Source organism: Rousettus aegyptiacus, unplaced genomic scaffold (genome assembly GCF_014176215.1).
Source record: "Rousettus aegyptiacus isolate mRouAeg1 unplaced genomic scaffold, mRouAeg1.p scaffold_m13_p_6, whole genome shotgun sequence".
NCBI lineage: Eukaryota > Metazoa > Chordata > Mammalia > Chiroptera > Pteropodidae > Rousettus > Rousettus aegyptiacus.
In genome coordinates this window covers 76,063,796-76,088,178 of record NW_023416309.1, presented here as the reverse complement: position 1 = coordinate 76,088,178, position 24,383 = coordinate 76,063,796, and the positions used below count along the sequence as shown (strand labels likewise).

General features: G+C 38.4%; 1 protein-coding gene, 1 non-coding gene and 2 pseudogenes across 8 annotated transcripts in view; 1 reads left to right on the top strand and 3 right to left on the bottom strand.

Annotated features, from left to right (window-relative positions):
• ANKFY1 (ankyrin repeat and FYVE domain containing 1) overlaps positions 1 to 24,110 on the bottom strand; it is an 80,133-nt gene extending 56,023 nt beyond the window's left edge. The window contains exons 1-3 of one of the 7 annotated variants that reach the window (XM_036222206.1): positions 23,982 to 24,031; positions 14,557 to 14,687; positions 2,168 to 2,360 (exon numbers count right to left, since the gene is read on the bottom strand). In XM_036222206.1, coding sequence (XP_036078099.1) covers positions 2,168 to 2,360; positions 14,557 to 14,587 — 224 coding nt within the window. In that variant the 5' untranslated portion in view covers positions 14,588 to 14,687; positions 23,982 to 24,031. The other 6 variants (XM_036222207.1, XM_036222205.1, XM_016138818.2 and 3 more) reach the window with 6 other exon arrangements.
• On the bottom strand, positions 645 to 763 carry LOC118604752 (annotated as a pseudogene).
• LOC118604771 lies at positions 4,737 to 4,855 on the bottom strand (annotated as a pseudogene).
• Positions 14,530 to 14,603, top strand: TRNAI-UAU. Its single transcript has one exon. It is a non-coding gene; the product is annotated as a tRNA-Ile (tRNA).
• Positions 24,111 to 24,383: the final 273 nt, after the last annotated feature.

Here is a 24,383-nt window from a genome sequence, read left to right as displayed (position 1 = left end):
CAAGTACCTCAAATGGGAAAGAATTAAGTGCTCCAATCAAAAGATAGAGTAAATGAATGGATAAGTAAACAAGACCCCTACTTATGCTGCCTACAAGAGACACACTTCAGATCAAAAAGACACACCCATACTAAAAGGAAGGCGATGGAAACCAAGATATTGCCTTGATGGACCTAGAGGGTATCGCACTGAATGAAATGGGTCAGCTAGAGAAAGACAAATATCGCATTATTTCACGTACATGTGGAATCTCAAGAACAAAATCAACAATAAAAGCGGAAATAAACACGTAGATACAGAGAATATTTTAGGGCTACTAGATGGGAGGGGTTTGAGAGGAATGGTGAAAAAAAAGGCAAAGGGATTAAGAGGTACAAATGGATAGTTGCAGAATAGACATGGAGATGTAGAGTGTAGCACAGGGAAGATGGTTGTAATAATGTTGTAACAAATATGTAAGGGGAAAGAAGGGCACTAGATTTAGTGGGGTGATCGCTTTAGTGGATCTCTGATCACTATGCTATACAACTGAAACTGGTATATTATTGTACACCAATTATAATTGAAAAAAAAAAACTCATTGATTTGTACAATATAAACATGAGAAACTAATTGTGTATTATATTTCTTTTCTTTTTTTTTTACACCTATAGCACCTGGTCTTCTTCAGTGGTCTCCCATCCAAGTACTAACTAGGCCCGACCCTGCTTAGCTTCCAAGATCAGACGAGATCAGGCATGTTCAGGGTGAAATGGCCGTAGACTGTTTACTATAATTCAATAAAGCTGGAAAAAAACAAATAAGTAAAAGGAGTACTAACGAGTAAGAGCCTTGGAGAATTGGAGAAACTGCCTCTAAAAGAAATACATCAGTCTTCCCAGCCTGAGCCAGTAGAAATAAAAGTTTTCATTTGTCCATGGGAAAAAAAAGAGGAAAATTTAAAAAAGACAATAAACTATATTTTACAAGTACCTATAACTATTCAACTTAAAAGGCTGGCCTTCAATCAGAGTATAATACTTCCTATTTTTTTGGTATTAAATTTTTCTTTTTTTAAGAAATGATTCAGGCAGTAGATGGCAGTTCTGGATTTTAACCTATTTTAAATGTTAAAATTTATTTTGAAATTTTACTAAGTCTTATCTAGTCCAATCACCCATCTCCCTTGTAGCCAAATCTTTCATTCTATAGATATTCACACAACCATGTTTCTTTTCCATATACACTGCCATCATCTCAATTCACTCCTCCATCAGTTCCGGTCTTGGCTATTTACAACAACATCCAGCAGTTCTTTGGCTCTCGTCTCTTTATAATTTCAACTATATGATGTTACCAGGTTAATCTTCCTAAAATACTACTTTGATGATGACAGTCTTACAACTCAGAAATACTACTCTGTTCTACACCCCTTAGAGGATCAAGCCCAAATTCCTCATCTTGGCTTCCAAATATAATCCACCCTACCTTTCCCACCTCTCCCAGTGTTCCTCTACATGAACATGTACCCTAAATCCTCTGCATGTTCTCATGTTTAGCGACTCCCTCTACTGGTAATATCACTGTCTTTTCTATTAAGTTCTACCCAGTCTTTATTATTTATCTCAAAACTCAAAAACAATAGCTAACAACTATGTGCCAGACACTGTTCTAAGCTCTTAAAACATGTATTTATTAATTTAATCTTCATAACAACCATAAAGAAAGTAGTAGTATTATTCCCCATTTTACAGATTAGGAACCTGAGGTACATCATGTAACCCCTTCACATATATAATAAATGGCCAACTGAGCTTCTAACATAGGCTCTGTGGTTCCATAATCTACCCTCAACCGTCATGCTAAACTGCCCAATAGTTCCAAGACTTCTTCTTTAACCATTCCAAGAGAAAATGACTTCTCTCTGAATCCCTGAACATGAAAGCTAATTTCTGTCTGCATTAATGATACTGTCACCATGACTCCAAGCTCTGTGCTGAAGTAAGAAACAAGAGCCAAAACCTTGCCCCAAGGAGCTTACATTCTAAAAACTAAAGGTTTGCTAATATCCCAATTAAAGAGAAATAAACTTGAGAAGAAAGTCAGTAAGAGAGGAGAAGTTGCAATGTGGCCTGAGAAAAAGCAAAGGGCTAGCTCCCCCAAACTGTTCCTGTGTCCAAGAGCTCACCTATACTGGTCCTGCTCGTAGAGGTCGGCCACAATTGTCAGCAGACGGCTGATGAAGGACTCACTGCTATTTTCCTTGTTTGCTTGGGCAGCCAAAAGAGTGCATCTTTTCTCTGTCTCTGCCAATTTCTTCTGCAGCTTGACATACTCTTGTCGGAGAAGCATCAAGTGCTTCTCCAACTTGGCGACCTCCTCTGCAAGGGAAACAAATAATAAAGTTTACCATGGCAGAAGTAAAACAGATAGCATTCACTAATCCCTCATATAGGATGGCTACCAAAATGACAAGTCACATGGTGTTTCCTCTATTTCTTAGCAATACTCCTACAGGACCAAGCACAGTTTTGTTTCAGGGTGCCACTGGATCAAAAAGACCATCATGGTCCAGAGATTTCTCTTTTGTTTCCCTTGAAGATCAATATTCAATATATGACAATGAACAGACACACATAAGATGCTAACATGTACCTGCCCTGCTATCTTTTACCATAAAGCCAGGAGTCTCAAGGAAAGAAGATAACCAAAATCGCCTAGGGGGCTTTTTCAAGCCACTAGTAGTAATAACTTCTACATGTCAGATACTGTTCTAAAAGCTTTCTGTGAATTCTCTCATGCAAGCTTTATGACAATCCCTGAGGTAGGTCCTATTACTAGCCACACTTTACAGTTGGGGACACTGGAGCACAGAGAGATTAAGAATTTGCCCAAGGTCATGAAGCTAATGAGAGGTGGGGTTGGGAAGAACCCAGGCATTTTCATTCCGGGGCCTGCGATCTATTAACTACTACTCCACACTATGTGACACCTGCCCTCCTTCAGGAGAGGATCAGGTCAGATAATAAAGGGTCAGATGGAAGCAAGTCATGTTCCACAGTTGTGCTGGGGCAGATTAAAAAGGTTGAGAACGTCTATATTTGACTCATTCGATAAAAATTATCCTGTGTCTACTAGGTGTCAGACACTGCACAATGGTAGGCAAAATCAAATATATATTTCCTCAAAGCTTTTAGTTACTGGGGAAGATAAACTTTTATATAATAATAACAATTTTAAAAATCAAATGCAAAACTACAACTCTAATGAGTACTAGAAGGAAAGAACAGAGCTATGAGAACCTATAATAAAGAAATTTAACTTAGGATGTTCATGGGAGGCTTCCCTCAGGAAGTAAATAGTGAAGAAAATTCTCCTTTAACTGGGCTCTAGAGTCTTGGTGATAAATCACGCAACCACGCGAATTAGTACCTCTATAAATCAAGGTCTAACCACAGAATCACAATGCTGCTATAATCATTCTCTGGGCCTCAGTCCCTTCGATCTTCTACTCCCCACCACAGATCATAGAAAACTAAGCAACTGCCAACAAGTTACTTCCATGTATCAGCAACAACTCCCAAATATTCCATGCTTTCTCACAGAAAGTATCTCCCTCTGGTCCAAATCCATCCACCTATACTCCAAACCCATCACTCTCCTTGGGTCCTTTCCTTTTCCTTTATCATCAATCACCTCTTCTCCAACAACTTCAATCTCTTTGAACTGGGTCTTTCTCATCAGCACATAAACCTGTTCGAGTCTCTATTAAAACAAAACCCTCTTTCCATGTCACATCTGACCAACTGCTGCCCTTCCATCTCTAGGTACCACACACCATTTCCGTACCCACTCTTCCTCCGCCATTACCTCTTGTCTCCAACATTCCCTTAAAACTCCTCTTGTCAATGACTTTCTAATTGCCAAAAGCAAGACACTTGCCAGTGGTCCTCCTCCCAAACCTCTACAACGCAGCATATGATACTGTTCTCCAACCTTTTCTTCTATTCTTTCAGCAACCACAATGCCACCCCCTCTCTCTGATTATGGTTCTGTCTGTCACATGCTTCTCTACACCCCTTCCAATGCTTGACCACTGACATTCCCCAGATTCTATCCTTGGCCCTCTTAACTCTATGTTCTCCCACAGCAGCTCCACCAGGTCCTTAGTCTATGCTTGAGACCAAAATCTAGGTGCCAATGATGCACAGATCCATCTCTCTAGACCAGATCTTTCTTCTTAGCTTTATCTATCCATCTCCCCAACAGATATTTCTCCCTAGTGGCCCACAGGCACCTCAAATTCACACTATGCCCAAAACAAAACTTCAAGCGAATTTGCTCTTCCCTTGTGTGGTCCTTACAGTAATAAATGATAATACATACTATCTATCCCAATTACCTGAAGATGAAATATGGAAGTAATTTTAGATGTCTCCTACTCACTCACATGGCCTCAATCCTTCCCCAACTATAAAAAATTGACTTCACTATTTCAAGATCTCTAGGAATCCTTCTTGTCTTTTGTATCCCCATCTCCACTATGACATTAATTCAAACCCTTGCTCATCATATCTGTTCATCAATGTGAAAAGATTTACATCTGCATCTCAGAGACTATCACAGGGCCTGACCCAGAGGCTCACTAAATATTTGATCAACAGGTGAACAAGTAAAATACAGTTTTATAAAAGAAGCTCCCTTTCCTCTAAACTGTATCCCTCCCCCACCTGCTACCCAATAGCTTTTTTTGGTCAATACCTCCAAACCTGGCATTCCTAGGTGGTCTCCCATCTAAGTACTAACCAGGCCCAGCCCTGCTTAGCTTCTGAGATCAGACGAGATCGGGCATATTCAGGGTGGCATGGCCGTAATAACTATTTATAAACATAGATGCAATAAAAAACTGATTTAAAAAGCACACTACGGTTAAATAAACTAAGTGGTACAAGAGTTTGCAGTTATTATGCAACTATTAATGTTTTCAAAAGTATATAATACTAAATATGCATGTTCAAAACTATTAACAGAAAAAAGCAAGCTTTAAAACTAAATATATTTTATAATTCCACTTTTATTACAAATATTTACATATATGAGGAGTAAAAAGACAAATATCCCCCAAATATAAGCAGGTCTCCTTGAGAAGGGGGATTATGGGAGATTTTTCTTTGCAATTTTCTGCACATTTAAGGTATTCTATAACAGATGCATTGTTTTCATAATTAGAAAAAAAATTGAGAAATTTGTTTAAATACTAATAGACTATCTTCTTCATAGATATACTAGGAAACATTTTGCTCCTTTTCTCGAGGATCCATGTTAAATAAATGCCTGGAGTCAAAAAACTGGATGTAAGTCTCAGGCGTAAATCAGTCTTCATGGAAAAATAAAGTAGAAGGCACTTCCAAGATGAAAAGTTGCTTACAGCTGCTAATTGATCACTGTACTCTGGATTTACATATCAGATAAGAATTCCTATAACTAATATATTTCTAAAATATTGCAGTCATTTGGCCTAATATTTAAACCAAATATTGCTTTAAAAAACATTGAATAAAGAAAAACAGTATTTACAATGATCCTATTATAACATTTAAAAACCTCAGCAAGTAGCATTTACAACCCCTTAGATAGGACTTGGCTCTACACTTTAATTCTGGTATGACAAATTTATAGAGGTCATTGGTTTTAAAGAGTTCTTCACAGTGACTCAGACTACAGAGTCGTGAACTAGCAATTATTCACCTCAAAGGGGGAAGCATTTAACACAAAGCATTAAATTGATGTGATGGTACAAATTTACACTTTTTTCTGTAGAGAAAGAAATAGAGGTGATTAGCTTCTTAAAAGAAAAAAATGGCATTGAATTTCTACGTGTGATAACAAAAAATATCACTTATAACAAATGAATCTGGTATCAGAAGTCATGATAATTATCTTTGAAGGAATGGCAAGAGTAATAACTTGGAGGGAATAAGAGGGTACCTTCTAGGATGCTGATAACATCATTTTTAAATTTAACTTAGTATTAGTTACATTCATGTTTCATCTTGATGATTCATTGAGCTTTCCACTTATGATTTGTTCTTTCCTTCATGTATCTTATGCTTAAATTAAAAAGTTTAAAAGTTGATGTATACCTGTAGTGGGTTCTGGAGTCAAACTGATAGGGATCCAAATCCTTTTAGTAACTAGCTATGGGATAAAAAGTATATCTCTCTGAACTTTTGTTTCTTCATCTGTAAAATGGGGAAGAGTGGAGGGATCTACTTCTCAGTGCTACTGTGAGAACTGACATTCAGCATTTCCTCCACGCCCACCCTTGCATTCCACAATAACATAATTATTGGATAAATAGTTTAAATAATTATAATAGTTTCCAAAACATTTTTTTTTCAGTCATGAAAAACAGAATGGGATTCAAACGTTTTACTGACCTAGAAATTAAGACTGATCAAATAAAGTCATGGCAAATTAATGTGACATTATCAGAAGGTGCTAAACAAAAGTAAAAACAGTAATGGAAACACTGCTAAATACTAAAGGAGCAATTTAAATACTGTATCACTGCATATATCAAGTTTGCATTGACAATTCCAAACCAAAAAGCAAAGCTTAACGTACTTTAACAATCATCACTACTATTCCTTTGGAAAAGATTCAGGTCAGGCTGGCCTTTGAAACAAACTCTCAAAGAGGTGACTCCTAATCTACCATAGTAAAAAGTCAGTCAACATTGACAACTGATCAATCTAGAAATAGGAGTAGAAGAATTACTACTTAGAGGTAAACAGAGAAGAGCAGAAAGTAGTCTGGGGAGCAGATTAAGAGGTGACAAAATTTATTTTTTGTTATAAGCCTAATAAAATTATTTGAATTTTAAATCTATGTCCACTTATAAAGCAAATATGCTACTTTAGGCAAATTTTAAAGATTATGGAAAATAATCACAATCATGAGAAAAAAACAATTTTCTAATACCCAAGTGTAAGGGTTTTTATATATCACAAAGTTTTAGGAAGGGAAGAAATCTAAAGATCACCTTATTAGTTCAACACCTTATTAGGTCTCCTCCTCAACTTCTGAGGAGGAGAAGGGGACAAGGCCATGACCAGCAGCTTACCCACCTCTTGCCTCTCAGATCATGCTCAATGACATTATTCCCAGGCTGGCTGCATAAAAATCACTCAGGCAGTTTAAAGTAGGAGAAAAAGAGCACCCAGATTCAGTAATCTGTAGTGGGGCTGGGAAAAGTATACTTTTATAATAGCCCCAGGTATAGGAATGACTGCCCTGGAGAAAAAGTTCAGTCCCCAACAAATAAATCTCTCTCCAATTCACAAGCAGACTGCTCTGGAAATACTCCTGTTTAGAAAAGAGATCAACTGAACTGCAATTTTTTGTTCATTCATTGATTTGTTCAAAGATTTTCATCCCTTAATAAGACAAATGCTTAATCCAGTCATTCATTAAAAATTTAGTGCACACCTATGCCGTGCCAGTGTCAAAGTAAAACAAAACAAAACAAAACAAACCTTGGAACATGTCTTTTTCACAAAGTTAAAGGGTAATAAGAGAAAACGAGCAATTAAAACAATTCAAAAGATGACAGTGCTCTTCACAAGAGATACAAATAAAGCATGAAGCAAGACTACTTTACTTAAGCTAGTACAAGGAAAGATGCGCCAGAAAAGTATTTTACTTCAAAAGAATTAAATAAAATCTTTGTAACATAATGGGCCCAGAAAATGCAAGGAAAAGGTTTGTCTTTTACACTTGGTCAGATTCTTCTTTTAAACTAGTTATCAGTCAATAGGTTCATAGAACATAGTAATTGGCTCTATGAGAAATACAAATAATTAGAAGACAAGACCTAACTTAGTCCTCCAAGAGCTCACTGGCAAAAATGCCTGTCACTCATCTGTCTCTGCTTAAGTCAACTGAAAAGGAGGGCAGGAGTATATACCTCATCTTGCTAGTTCAACCTAGTGGTTAAAGTTACATCCCACTTGCTGGAGAGATAGCTTCCATATTTTCACAGGGGTAGCCTGTGGCTACGGATTGCAGATTTTTCTTCCATGAAGCGCAGTGAATTCTTTAATCTTCGTTTCAATCTCGCAATATTCTAGCCAACCTAAGTATTTTGCTCTTCAAGAGCTCCAACCCATCAAGGCTATCTATAGCCTCAGTAACTCTGCATTTCTATGTCACCTAACAAATTATTAATCTGCAAGTATTTACTATGTGCTGCAAGTATTTCCTATGGTAGATTAGGAGTTACCTGAGAGATTATAAAAAGGGTGGTCTAACTTGCATCTCTTCCAAATAATGCAGCACCACAGGACTAGTATCAAATGAAAAGTAGTATCTACAAGAAACTCACAAATAGGAGAAGCAAACGCTTGTCATAAAGAATCTGGATACTGATTGATGGAATTATGAGAACACTTGCCTTTAAGAGTAGAAAGTTGCTGATTCTTTTAACCCTTAAAATGAGATTGTAAAAGTTCAGTTTCTACCATCTTATCAAAGAGTCCCTGTAAACTTTTTTAAATATCAGTTATATAAATCTAATTTTAAAATCTACAGCAATAGCCCTAGTCTCACTCCAGAACTTCTGACACAAATTTCCAGCTGCAGCCTGGACACTGACAAAAGACATAAACTACAAAGGTTATAATCAGAGATGAGGTAAAAGAAAAGGGCTTAAAGATGATTTAGGGCTCTTATTTGTGAAATCACAGATGTTCCCTAACCAGCATCTTAGATATTCCCTAACCGGCATCTTTTATAAAGGGAAACCTAGATCACAAGTGCACCTATCAAGTGGTACTGGAATTGCCACACCATTTCATAATATAATGGAGAAAGTACCCATAGCTGAGATGCTATTCTGAGGAGAATATTGTTGCTAGCAAACAGCAATGTAAATGTGTCCTTGAAGTGTCACCAAGGGGTAGTTCTTACAGGAAAAGAATTAAATTACCATTCTGAGAAATAATGAAGAGAAAAACATTAAATGTGCTAATACATGTAAAGACCTTAGAGGAGTATCCGCACTCCAGGAAGTGATCAGTAAATGTTCCCTGTTATCATTCTGAGAAAGGCAACACAATAGAGTCCTTAAGGGCAGGTACTCCAAGTGACTGGATTGGAATCTCAGCTTGTCTATTTACTGGCTATGTATTCTTGGGCAAGTTACCTACTCTTCTCTGGACTTCGGTTTTCTCCTGTGGAAAATGGGAATAATATCTCAGAATGCTGTCGATGGTAGGTTAAATCATTTAGAACAGTGTCTGGTTTAAAGATTTACTACAACTACTTCTTTACAAAGTGGCTAGTTTTCAGCTGTGGTTTCTTCTTTCTCTCCAACTTTCTTTAGAAAAATAAGCCTAGAAATTTAAATAATAGATAAAATCTATAGTTTCACCAAAAGAGCTATACTAGGCACCAGTGAAATGTCAGCAGCTTATATTATAATTTTGTCATGTTTCTTTCCAAATAATACCCATCTGCCCTGTACCAATAATCTAAAGTCAGACATTTTGAATAGCTTTCTAACAGTTCATCAGTCTTAACCAAAGATGCCTGCTTGAGACAAAAAAACTCTGCATGCACTATGAATAGCCCAAATAAAGAGACTAATAACAACTGCAAAAAAAAATAAATAAATAAAAATAAAAATAAACAGCAAGTCATGAGAGAGAAAAGGAACCAACAATGATCCTTTTAGGTCAAGAGTTGGCAAACTATTTCTGTGAACGGCCAGATAGTAAATATTTTAGGCTCTCTGTGCCTCAGTCTCTGTGGCAACTACTTAACTCTGCTGTTTAATGCAAAAACATCAATAAATGATCTTGGCTATTCTCCTCCCTAAAAAAATTTATGGACACTGAAAATTTAATTTCATACAATTTTTACATGCTATGATATAGTCTTCCTTCGATTTTTCATCAACCATTGTATATATATATATAGAGAGAGAGAGAGAGAGAAATATGTAGATATATATAATCCATATATCTATATACACACATACATATACACACATATATGATTCTTAGCTCAAGGGCTATATAAACAGAAGTCTCAGGTCAGATTTAGCAAAAAGGCCATAGTTTACCAACCCATTCTAGGTGTTGGTAATGATGGCCAGAGTTAAATGAAAAGGGAAGAAAACAATGTGTCCCAAATGCCTAGAATTCTACATCCTCTCAACATTCTCTTACCAAAACCTGTGTGACTAAAATAGCCCTAGCATCTCTAAGATATCCTTCTCTCCAAGCTCACTTCATTACCTCTACAAACATGCTCACAGTAACCTATTCCATTTAAACTTTTCCACATGATTACATTGATGCCTTGTCTATCATGCTCTCTTCCTTCTCCAATTTTTGAAGGAACCCCTCTTTAGTCACTGCTTCCTTCCTTATTTCCCCAATCTTTTGAAACTTGGCTTCCATCCATATCATTCTCCTAAAAGGGTCTCGGTCACAATAAAATCACCAATGCAATTACCTTTCCTTATTCTTCAAGGTCCACAACATCTCTGCAGTGTCCAATTCTAAATCAGCCTATTCTTGAAATTCTTTTGATTTTGACTAACTTTACTCTTTACTCTTTTTGCCTACCTTTCTTACAGTCTACTTTGACTACTCACTCTCTAACAGGAAACAGTACTGCAAGGTTCAGTCTTAGAATTAAATTTTTTCTAAATTTCCATTCTTTAAGGTCTCAAGCACACCCATATTTTATTATCACTTCTATGTAAATGGCTCCAAAACTCTCTCAATAGCTCCTGCTAAAAGGATAACCTACTGGTACTACAAACACAAGCTCAAAAGCAAATTTAACATCTTCCTCAAATCAAACTCCTCTTCCTGTTTCCACTTTAATTTTTATTCAGATTTGAGAGTTCTGGCTGTACAGGCTGTGAAAATTCACTTATGATAGTACAGCAAATATATAAGATACTTAGGGATAAATTTAACAAAAAGTCTGCAAGGCCTGCACACTGAAATTATTAAACACTGTTGACAAATTAAAGACAACCTAAATATAGTTGGCCTTCTGTATCATGGGTTTTACATCTGTGGATTTGACCAATTGCAAACTGAAAAAAATTTGAGAATATAAAAACCTAGAAAGTTCTAAAAAGCAAAACTTGAATTTGCCGTGCACCAAGCACTACACTGAATCCACAAAAATGAAATTATGTGTAGGCATGCCCTGCTGTAACCTATATGCAATGTGGGTTATGTGAAAAATACTGTGGCATTTTATAAAGGACTTAAGCGCCTGTGGATTTTGGTATCCATAGGTCATGGAATGAATCCCCTGTGAATACCATGGGACAACTGTAAATGGAGAATTATACGATAATCATGAATTGGAAGGCTCAATATTTTTAAGATATCAATTCTCTACAAATTGATCTACGTATGTGATTCAACACCAACGCAATAAAAATTTCAGATTTTTTTTGTAGAACTAAACGAGATGATTCTAAAATTTAAATAAAAATGAAAAGCACCTAAAATAGCCAAAACAATTGTGGGGGAAAAAAACAAGAAAGGTGTAGCACTTTACATGACTTGATTTCAGGACTTGTTATAAAGCCACAGTAACTGGGACAATATACTGACATCAAGAGACATTCAGAGCAATCAGAGAAAAAAGGCATAAATGACCGAGGCTTTGTCCATCCTTCTTGAGACCAAATCAAAGTTGTGACAGAAACACAGAGCAAACACCAAGGGAAGTCACCTGGGATCTAGACAAACAGAAGCACCACAACTAGGGAGAGAAACAATTAATTACCCTGCAATGGTAAAAGCTAGGATGGGGTGAAGAGGCTGCCCAGCCCTTAGCAGCTGAGTGAGACAAGAGCTGTGGCAGCTAGCAGCTACAGATGTCCCTTAAAGGAGCCGTGTCCACAAGTGACCTTTCCCAGTGATGGATATGTTGCTCAAAGCACCAGCTCTGGGGCAGCTGCATGGGGGACACCAAGAATTTACAAGACAACACTGAATTGTTGAAGTGAGGGCCAGAGGCAAGGTTCACTCCTGGATAGTAGTAGCTGTGGGTGTCTGCAGCTCCTCTGTTGAGCTTTGCCCATAACAATGTGTGAACACAGCACCGCCATAGCCGAGATGTCATAAAATTAGATAACAGAGGTCACTCCACCCAGAGGACTCCCTGAAACTCTGCCTCCTTCAACTCCTGGCCCCACCCAACCCACATTCAGGTATGTCCTCATCCAGTCAGGTGCTACTTGCTGAGCAGTGCCAAGACTCCACACTGGTGCAGCAGCTGGCCTCGGTTTCTAGTGTGTTTTCTTGAGGCAACTATAAGCACAACATCTGTGGATTGCTCATTGAACCTTAACAGGTGGCTCTGGAGAGGCACAGGCTGGGGCTAAACTTGGCCTGCAGCTCAACCCCTTTCAGAACTGTGCCACTGGACACCAACTACATAAAGCCACACTTCTGAGACTGGCAGACTTAGGAGCTTTGCTTAGTACACAGAAACAGACACAGAAACGCAGCCAAAATGGGAACACAAAAAAGCAGAAACCAAATGAGAGAACAGAAAAGAGACCCCAGAATAATGGAGTCAAGCAATCTAACAGATGCAGAGTTCAAAACACTGGTTATTAAGATGCTCGATGAACTGAGGGGAAGTGTAGATGAACTCAGTGAGAACTTTAACAAAGAGATAAAAACGGAAATGGAAATTATAAAAGGGAACGAGTCAGAAATGAAGAACACATGATCTGAGATGCAGAGTCTATCAGAGGGAATCAACAGTGGATAAAGAGGAAGATCAAACCACCGATATAAAGGATGGGGAAGCCAAGAACATCCAAGCAGAAGGGCAAGAAAAAAGAAGCCAAGAATAATTTAAGGAGCCTACGGACACTATTGTAAAAATATCTGTGTCATAGGAGTGCCTGAGAGAAAATAAGACGTTGAAGAGCTATTTGAAGAAATGATGATGGAAAACTGCCCTCACCTGGTGAAGGAAACAGACATACAACCCCAGGAAGCTCACAGAGTTCCAAGAAAGAGGAACCCAAAGAGGCCCACACCGAGACACATCATAATTAAAATGCCAAAGATTAGATACAAAGAGAGAATCTTAAAAGCAGCAAGGGAAAAGCGGTTAGTTCCCAACAAGGGAGCACCCAAAGTTTCTCAAAAGAAACTTTGCAAAGCAGGAGGGCTTGGCACAAAATATTCAATGTGATGAAAACCCAGGATCTACACCCAAGAATGCTTTATCCAGCAAAGCTGTCAATTAGAGTGGAAGGACAGATAATGAGCTTCCCAGACAAAGATAAGCTAAAGGAATTCATCAACACCAAGTCAGTATTACAGGAAATGTTGGAGAAATTTCTTTGAGAAGAAAAGTCATGTATCAAAACAGGAATAAAGAGCGGTAATAACTACATTCCTATCAACAAGTACCTCAAATGGGAAAGAATTAAGTGCTCCAATCAAAAGATAGAGTAAATGAATGGATAAGTAAACAAGACCCCTACTTATGCTGCCTACAAGAGACACACTTCAGATCAAAAAGACACACCCATACTAAAAGGAAGGCGATGGAAACCAAGATATTGCCTTGATGGACCTAGAGGGTATCGCACTGAATGAAATGGGTCAGCTAGAGAAAGACAAATATCGCATTATTTCACGTACATGTGGAATCTCAAGAACAAAATCAACAATAAAAGCGGAAATAAACACGTAGATACAGAGAATATTTTAGGGCTACTAGATGGGAGGGGTTTGAGAGGAATGGTGAAAAAAAAGGCAAAGGGATTAAGAGGTACAAATGGATAGTTGCAGAATAGACATGGAGATGTAGAGTGTAGCACAGGGAAGATGGTTGTAATAATGTTGTAACAAATATGTAAGGGGAAAGAAGGGCACTAGATTTAGTGGGGTGATCGCTTTAGTGGATCTCTGATCACTATGCTATACAACTGAAACTGGTATATTATTGTACACCAATTATAATTGAAAAAAAACCTCATTGACTTGTATAATGTAAATACAACCAACTAATTTTCTACTGTATTACAATAAAGCTGAGAGGAAAACAAGACATTCAGAGCAACCAAATAGAATAGAATCCAGAAACAGACCTACACATATATAGCCAAATGTTTTGACAACAGTGCCAAAGCACTTCAGTGAGGAAAGGGTAAAGAGACTGGAGCAACTGAGTATCCATAGGGGGAAAAGTGAACATTTACACAGATCTAAATGTAAGGGTAAAAACTATAAAACTTCTAGACTAAAACATATAAAACTATTAGTGACCTGAGATGAGGCAAAACTATATAAACTGGACAAAAAATGACATGAAAAAAAGTATAAGTTGGACATTATCAAATTTTAAAAATTGTCCACGACACACAAGAAAGTGAATAGGCAAGCCAAAGACAAAGAGAAAATATTTGCAACACACATATCCAAAAGAAAATGTACCAAGACTATATTAATAACTCTTAACAACTCAATAATAATAAGAGGGAGTGGCTCCATAGTGTAATGGTTAGCACACCTGCTTTATATGCAGAAGGTCCTGGGTTCATGCCCCAGGTGGAGCCACGGACCAGACCCCTGGTACACCAGGCCCCAGGTGGATGCCATAAGCGTGTGGGAGGAGACACTCCACTTTCAGCGATCCAGTTCCTAAGGGGAAACGGCAACATCTATAGGTTAGGGTAGAAGTGGGGGGAAGGGAATTAAAGAGGGGGTGGGAAATAAGATAACGCAATAAAAGAAGGCAAAAAGTTGAACACTTCAAAGAAAATAAATGCATGGCAAAAAAGCACATAAAAAGATGTACATTATTAGTTATTAAAGAAATGAATCTCAAAACCACAATGAGATACCACTACACACCCACCAGAATGGCTAAAATTAAAAAATATTGGCAAAGATGTGGAGAATTGGACCCTCATAATTGCTAATGGGAATGCAAAACTACACGGCCACTTTGGAAAAGTTTGACAGTTTCTTATTAGATAAACATACACTTGCCTTATGACCCAACAATTCCACTTCCAGATATTTACCCAGAAGTGAAAAAAAATATATGTACATAAAATCTGAAAACTGAAATGTCAAGCTGGCAAATAAACACAAATTGCAGTATATACACAGTCATTGACCACTTAAAGACATTTCGGCCAACAATGGACCACATACACAATGATAGTCCACTGTATATATAAACACATGTACACACATCTAAATTTGTGATGTTGAATGAAAAGGCTGGACCTGGTTACAATGCTGAATTTACTGCTAGCTCTGGATGATTAAAATAGATGAGGAGGCTAAGCATGTTCTACCTGCCCTGTGTCCACCTGTGACTAGGGCCAGGAGTTGGTAAGGGAGGGAGAGGAGTGGGCAGGGGAGGAGGGGGCCTGGGAGCCTGCCTCCTGCTTGTCTCTACACATACACAAACATTCACTTTATCTTTTATACAGTATTTTTACTGTATCTTTTCTATGTTTAGATACACAAATACCATTGCCTATAGTATTCAGTACAGTAACATCCTATAAAGGTTTATAGCCTAGGAGCAACGGGCTATACAATATAGCCTAGGTGTATAGTAGGCTATATAAGATCTAGGTTTTTATAAGTGTACTCTAGATGTTCACATAATGACAAAAATTGCCTAATGATGAATATATCCCTGTCATTAAGCAGCCCATGACTGTAATAGAATACTACTCAGCCATTAAAAGGAACAGAGGACATGCGACACAGTATCTCAAAAGCATTATGCTAAATGAAAGAAGCCAGACACAAAAGACTACATACTCTATACTTTCATGTAAAACTTCAGCGAAGACAAACTATAGCAATAGAAAGCAGATCAGTGGTTGTCAAGGCCAGGGAAATGGAACTGATCTGCAAAGGAGTTTAAAGCAACTTTTAAAGATCATAGACATGATCTGTTATCATGATTGTGGTGGTATTTACACTACTGTAAATATCTGTCAACTGATGAGTTAAAATTGGTGGATTTTATTGCTTGTCAATTATGCCTCAATGGTTAATATCCCTCGGGAATGCATCATGACATCTTTCTTCTTTTCTGAACATCACATCAACATTTCCTTGAGGCCTTAGCATCATTCACACACATGTAACCAGTCATCCTTCTGATCCTTCCCCTCCCTCTCCATTCTATTCTACACAAATCTTCATTAATCTTCTAAACACAGCTCAAATAACCAAACTTCAGCTGGTTACCCACTGCACAAAAGTACAAGTTTCCTACTGTGGTACTCTATTTCCACTAAGAAGTTTCTTGAGGGTAGGAAATGTCGTATTTATCTTTGTATTCCATCAGCAATACTTTAAACTCTGTGGCATGGTCTTTGAGCATTCAGAAACTGCACACACAGGAATTTTAGAAATATTATCACTTAATAGGTCAAATTACATGGCATTGCCTGAAAAATCACCCCCATAATATCCATGTCCTAATCCCTAGAACTAGTAAATGTTACATTATATAGCAAAAAAAGGGAGGAGGGGCAGTCACTGCAGGTAAATTTACAGTAAAGATTTTGAGAGAGAGGTTATCCCGGATTACATAGATAGGCCCTGAATGCAATTACATGTATTCTTATAAAAAGGAACAGAGGGAAATTTGACATACAGAGAAAAAGGTTATATGAAGACAGAATATAGAGAGATTTCTAGATGCCGGCCTTGAAGACTGGAGTGATGCAGTCACAAGCCAAGGAATGCCAACAGCCACAAGAAGCTGGAAGAAGAAACAGACTTTCACCTAGAGGAAAAGTATGTCTCTGGTGACACCCTGATTTTAGTCCAGTGATACTGACTTTAGATTTCTTGGTTCCAGAATCATGAGAATACATTTCTGTTGTTTTAAGCCATAGTTTATGGAAATTTATTATAGCAGCCATAAGAAACTCATACATCTACATTTATAAACAAAAGAATTCTGTGGAGTATATTTTAAAGCTTTAGCAGCTTCTTGCTAGATGTCAACAAGTTTTATAAACAAAATGTATAGTTTCGCGTAATATTTTCCAATAAAGAGAAGAGGAATATTTTTAGTCTCTTATAGCAATTAATTCTTCGTTATCTCAAGTTCTAACCAACATACTCAAAGTAGCACAGTACTTAATAATAGAATTCACTTAGGTTAAATAATACACTTAAAATTGCTTAAAATTATACAATTAGCAAGAGGCCAACTTAAGATTGAAAATCTTAAACCAAAGCCCATACTCATCCTATAGTACTATGCTGCCTAATGTCTGTTCCAATACTGGGACAGCAAATACATATTTATCATCAATTACTAATTAACCCAGAAATTAAATGTTCTTTCCATTCTCCATCATAAATTCCATTTCTACTCCCCTCTTTCTACTCTAATTCTAATCTACACTATATTCATTAAGTCTTTTTAGATTAACAAAACCCTGGTATTTCCTTTCTCTAGACATTCATAGTTCATACATTCTAGCCCCAACTTTAGCAGTGAATTAGTGTTCTTTATACAATGCTTTAAAGACTAAACTATCTCTACTTTGTATTAACTCTGTCCATTAGATAAAGATTTGAAAACGATTGTAAAAGCTGTGGTTTTGAGAATAATTTTTGTTTCAAGCATATATTAAGATCCTCCACATAACAATTTTTCATCGAAGTGTCATCTTCCCAGAAAATACTATCTTCCTTGTTGGCATCAGAATAGATAGGCTCTTCACTGGTGATAAAATATCACCACTATTTTTCTAAACCTGTCATAATGGAGATGGATTTTTCTTTCACTGGGGCTACTGAATATTCATTTATCAAGTGTGCTAAATATAAGAAAATTGCTTAATGGAGAATAAGAAATAAGTAGATATATTTACTGTTGAGAATTCAAGTTCACATATCCTAATAAAAAGGAGGCAAGGAGAAAGAAAACAGCAATACCATCTGGCAGAGTACAAAGCAATAGTAAGAATCACAGACAGATACCCCTGCCAGTCTACACCCTCCCACTTTACACACACATGTTTAGATACTATTAAAAATCTGATGGTGCTAAGAGATATTTCATAGTTTGACTTTTCACCCTTTAAAAAATCTAGCAATTTTAATTGCCATAACTTGAAGGTTCTGACAAAGTCCAAAGCCATTATTTAACCAAAGTTTGCTTCAAAAAATCCTTTTACTCCAGTTACAGAGAACCTGGACTTCTTAGATAGGAAAGATGACCTTAATTACACACACACACGTACTTGTATATATACTGTCACAGTTGTTTAAAAAACTGATTCAGTAAAACCATATTTTATTCACTATTGACTCAGTTCAAAAAAAAAGTTTTGTTGAAGGTAAGGGATTTTTAAAACTCCCCCGGTGATTCTAATGCGCAGGATTCTCCAGGTTGATAAGCACTAGCCTAAACAAATAGAATGACAGTAGAGAGGAAAGAACATATGTGACAGTTTTATAGGATCCATAGGATTTGGTGACTGACTGAAGAGTTAGGGAGAAATCACTTCTAGGTTACTTCTAGGTTATTGACTTGAAGTGCAACTGGATGGGGGTGCCATTAATTATCAATGCAAAAAAGAAAACTCAGTAAACTATAATATACGACATGCATGCTTTTTTTTGAGAAATTTTGCTTCCCCTCTGTTCTACAAGTTCCAGACTGTGTCTTGCACACTTTGTCATCCCTAGCACAGTAGCGTGCACCTAATAGAAATGAAATACGTTTTTCCCGAATGTAATTCAACTCGGTTAAGTCTTGTCTGCAAGTCAGTGGTGTCATTTAAACATCTTTCAAAACCTCACTTTGTATAGCACTTCATAGGAGATACTCAACAAGTATTAGCTAACTGGCTAATTTTCACCCAAACACCAGTCTGATTGGAAATGCTTCCAACTGCCTGCAAAGACATAACCACCTAGTGGTGTATTAGCATGGCAAACTATATTCGAACTGAGGTCAGGATATTTGTTCTTAAACCTGTTCCTCTTCTTCCTGTTAACAGTCTAGCCATTACATGAGTCATCCAGACCCAGAACCCCTATTTGATATCTCTCATCAATATGCAAGCAGGTTTTAAAAGTCTTGTCTTTTACACCTTCCGTAGTCCCTCACACCAGTCCTCACCAGTCCCCAATGCCCCTTACCAAAGGACTCATCATCAATTGCTACAGCCTCCTGTCTAGCCACCCTTCCTCCCAAATTCATCTTTTACACTGTAGCCGTTTCACCACCTCGAACAATTCTACTCATGTCATTACCTTGGCTGACACTTCTCAGTAACTTCACCCCATGTTCCAGAGTAAAATCCAAATGCTTAACCAAGCCCTTTATAATCAACCCTTAACATACTTTTCCAACCTTATATCCCATTATTTCTTCCACTAAGAATAGTAACTTCTTCCCACTTCCATCTCTCCCCATGTCCAAAAAGGCCTATTTTCCAAAACCCGGCTCAAACCCTGTCTCAAGCAAAGGCCTTCCCTGATCACCCAAAACAAACTCCCCACCACTTCCCTAAAAAATATTCCAGGGGGTTCCGGTCAAGATGGCAGAGTAGGTAAATCCTGTGCCCATCTCTTCCCATGACTATATCAAAATTACAACTAAATCACAGAACGAACAATCTGGAGAACCATCTGAAGACTAGCTGGGACTCCTATAACTAAGGCTATAAGGAAACCATGTTAAGATTGAAAACTAGGAAAATAGCAAAACTTAAAAAATCTCTTTCCATTCTGAATTTTCAAAGTAATTTCTAAGCATTTTTCACCTTCTACCTTGCAATATGGTTTCTTCTGCACATGCTTTTCATCTCCCCTCCTAAACTGCTAGTTCCCTATAAACAGGCTCTAGGTCTAGCTATTCCTTTTTAACCACCTACTACTTCTCCCTCAAACCCCACTCCATGCTCATCCCTTCCTCCACCCTACAGTGCCTTACTAGGTGGAGTTTAATAAATACCTCGTTCTTTGGACTACCCAGATTCAATGAGAGATACTGAAGATATAGCAATTTCTCATTTTGTGAGGCATAACCGTAAATATTATAATATGTCCACTACAACAATTCACCTTACCAGTGACTGAACCCTGCATATCTCAGCATGATACTATAGCTCTACTCTGGCACAACAACAGTCATGACAGTGAATGGATAAATTTTCTTTTGAAAAACATCCTCGAGGAGAAAGCTAACAGCTACCTCTAGTGACAGAATAAAAGAAAGGGAGAAATATAGAACAGAGAAAAGAAAGTAGCAGTATAGAAAAGTATAGTGGCCTGGGACATTTGTTGAATTAATAAAATAATAAATGAATAGATAAAATTTAAACCTAGAAAGAGAACAAAGTTTCTTCTTTCCCTATTTCTACTAGCCTTTACTGATTAAGGATGTTTTGGAACAGTATTGTCCAAGAGCACTTTCTGGAATGATGCAAGTGTTCTATTAATCTATGCTATCTGCTAGTATGGGGGCTAGTGTGACTAAGAAACTGAATTTTTAGTTTTATTTAATTTTAATTAAATTTAAGTAGCCGTACGTAGCTAGTGGCTACTACGTTGGCCAGTGATTGTCCAGAATACGGAATGTTGTCACCTTATTAACTGAATTATCAAAAGTACTTTCCTAACCAAATTCTAGTAATAAAGGTCCATGATCTATATTTAATAATCCATTTACATTTCTTCCACTTTTTACTTCAATTTACTGAGAAAGGGAAGGGGAGAGCAGTTTAAAAGACTAGGAAAAAGACTGCATGCCAGAGTTAAAATTTCAGGCACTGTGCTAAAAGCGTTCTTCGTGTACTATTTCTCTTGATCCTCCTGGTTACTTAGAGATAAAAACTATCCCCCTTTGTTAAAGCTGAAGAAACTGAGACTGAGAGCAATTAACTAGCTTGCCTATGATCACAGCTTAGTAAAACTAGGATTCAAATCCATGTTCAACTGCAGAGACTGAGCTCTTAAACATTATACTTTAACTGCTAAGATTAAAATGGGCTGAATGAAAAGTAGGTTAGGCAGCTCCCAGCAGACTGATGTTATTCAGAGTACATTAAAAGCTGGACCAGGCATCTGACTTGACAAGAGACTAAGGATGTATTCAAGCTACTTTTCTTGATGTCTGATAAATGATGCTCAATAAATTCATTTGTTCCTTCAACCAAGGCATGAGTCTCAGTTGGGAGTGAACAAAACAGAAAAAGTCTCTGCCCTCACCGGGTTTATATTCCAGTAAGGAAATTAAAAAAAAAAAAAAAAAAAGGATTTCTAAAGAGGTGAGAGCTGAAGAGATAGATGCCTGAATAAAAGTCAGTTAGCTGTGCAGAGAAACTAAGAAAGACTGTTCCAGGCCAGGGAACTGCAAGGACAAAGAAGTAGAGGTAGAAGCATGTTGGGAATGCACAAAGAACAGCAATGAAGTTGTTGTGGCAAAAGCACCATGAATGAGAAGTGGGAAATAAGCTCACAACGTTAACCAGGTGTCACACGCTATTGGGACTTAAAGGTCATTGTAAGGCTTTGGAATATATGTTAAGATCATGGAGAGCCACGGAAGTGGGAAGGGGAGCTGAAATGTTAGGTATATTGATAAGAGTAGGAGAGACATGATCTGATTTATGTTATAAAGGGAACACTGAAAACTATAAAAGCAAAATTAAGGAGGAAAAAAGCAGTAAGATCATGTAGGAGGAACTTTTCTGAGTGATGAAGGAAGCCTAGATTAGGAGGACAGCTGCAGAGATGTAGGATGGAAATGGAAACTAATTTTAGGACAGACTTTAGCTAAATATATATGGTCAAATCAATACCCATGCACGGATAAAAGGAAAGAAGGCTGGTTCATAAGCAAGACACACATTAAGAAGTTTGTGTGCTCACACACTTACACCACCAAACAAAAACCATTATCGGGGAAGTTCCCATAGTGTACTTACAGATAATTTGTTACATAACACAGATTTCTGCTATTTTTTATATTTAAATGAGTACCTCAAAACAAGCGTAGCCGCCTCTTACATTCTGATTAAACAAGACCCCCACAATCTATATTCTAGCAATCTTGCCTTCCTTTGCACAATAAGCACCTTCAGTTTAATGAGCTAACTGGACTAAAATGCCTCACTCGATTCTTCCTAAGTTTGCAACATTGTTCCCAAAGAGTTTAAATGAGAATATAGACCAGGAAATTGAGACACAAAAAAGGTAAAAGAAAACTGTGAGGTCAGAACCTATTGACTGTGCGTACCTATCTAGCCTCTTTCCAATTTAATCGTAAAGCGTGTTTTGTTTAAAGTGCATACTCCACTGGCTATATGTTTCTCAAAGCTACCCTAATACACATCTCAACGCACTTGCAGGATATCAATCAGTATACTCAATCCACCTGTTCCTCATAGGTGGAACAAGACTACAAAGCACAGGAGGTGTCTGTCCTATAAAACTAGTGAATGAAAAACCACTTGCTCTCCACAATTTCAACCTGGGTAATGGATTCCCAAAATACTCAACTTCTCTTCCTAGTGTAAAAATGCTAGACTACCCATTACCTCACATAAAGAGTTCCTCAATCTTTCTACCCCACCTCACTGCCCTGAGCAAATAACTCCATTTTGGAAGCTGCCTGCTGTGTTAAATGTTACACAACAGTCAATGATTTATCCAAAAACTAGCTTCACAGGATGCCTTGGCTTTATTTGTTTCTTTTATTCCTCCTCTTCTTACATACAAATATCCACTTGATGTTTCCCCAACCTGGGGGAATCTGACCTGGGGGAATCTAACCGTGGTAAAAAGAGCAAAGACAAAAACTGGGTGCCAGTCCCAGCTACCTCTATAACTTTGGCCTCAATTCCCTTATTTATAAAGTGCAAATAACACACATGCCAGGCCTCCTTCTGAATGTTGTTCTCAAGTCTAATCCAAATGACAAAAGCCTGCCACCTGTCATGTGCCGTCCAAATGTTAAGATCCAAGATGGGTTGAGATAAAATTTAGCTCAAAATCAATATGACAAAAACAAATGAACAAAAAACCAATATGACAGGTAGTTACCAGTGCCTTGCAGTCATTCAAACATTGTCAAATAAGGAGTACTTTTTTTTTCAAAAATGAGATGAATAAATAGAAGCAGTACACCGGTCAGGTCTCACAAGAGTCACTGTAGGGTCCCTGGAAGGTAACTCCTCATCTCTGGGTCTTCTTTGCCCCCATCTGCACAATAAAGCATCGACAATGGGGGATTCTAACATTGCTACGTTAAGGAAGGCAGGACCTGAGAGGCCAAACTGCCTTTACCTGCAGTGTCATAAAGACAGCACCAGAAAAGAGGCTAAGGACTAGACTGAGAGGCAAAAGAGAAGAGGTCTGGGTCAGCACATCACTCACAAGTAGTGTGACCCAGGCCAACACCCTTACCAAGCAAACCCCTCCTCCTGTCCACATCTGTAAACCTGGGGAAAGAATCTCAGCCGGCCCCGGATCTCGGGGGTTGCTGGGATGTCCAGAGACTAAAATGCGAGCTCGTTTGGCTTGTTGGCAAGTTACAGCCCTGACTCTCTCCCACCCTTCATCCCGTCAAGAGACGCAAGCTCTTCTGCAGGCGAAAAATGTACCCCTTCCGGACGCAGGACGTGCCAGGACGGCACTTTCGATTTCCTAAGGAGAAGGGTTACTTCCCCCGCCGTCCCAGCACCGCCGATAATCAAAGGAGCCTCCCCGGCCGCCCTCGGGATCCCTGCACTGGGTCTCGGCCCAGGACCTCCCAACCCCGTTCCGCAGCGCGCCGTAGTCCCCTAGGGTGGGGGACGACAGGAGGGGCGCTGCCACAGAAATAGAGCTCACGACTCAGGCCCGAGGCGCCCTGGAGAGGAAGAATCGTGAGACCCCCCTATGCCCCATGCGACCATGCCTGGCTGTTCCCTCTTGGGGCCGCCTGACCCTGCCAGCAGCGCTTCCACAGCTCCGCTCCTTCCCGCGCGGGTCCACAAAACCCCTACCTTCCGCCATGTCGGGCCCGGCCCTGTCTGCACCCTCGCGAGAAGTGCGCTGCTCAACTGGGGAGGCGCGTAACGGAGTTTCCAAGTGTCGCGAGAGTTCTGGAAGGCCAGGCAAAGGGAGGAGTCGAAACCGGGAAAGAATGGTGAATGAAAAGTGGAGCGGGTAGCTGAACGCTGGAAGAACCAAGAGCCTGACTCCACATAGTACTTATGAGGCTCCAGGTTCCTGACTGATCAAGCAGTCACTCGATTATATCACAGTCCACATCCTAGGGAGGGCAGTGAAAAGGACACATGAGCATAGACTACTCTTTGGAAAAACTTGGACCTGCGAGGGTTTAAA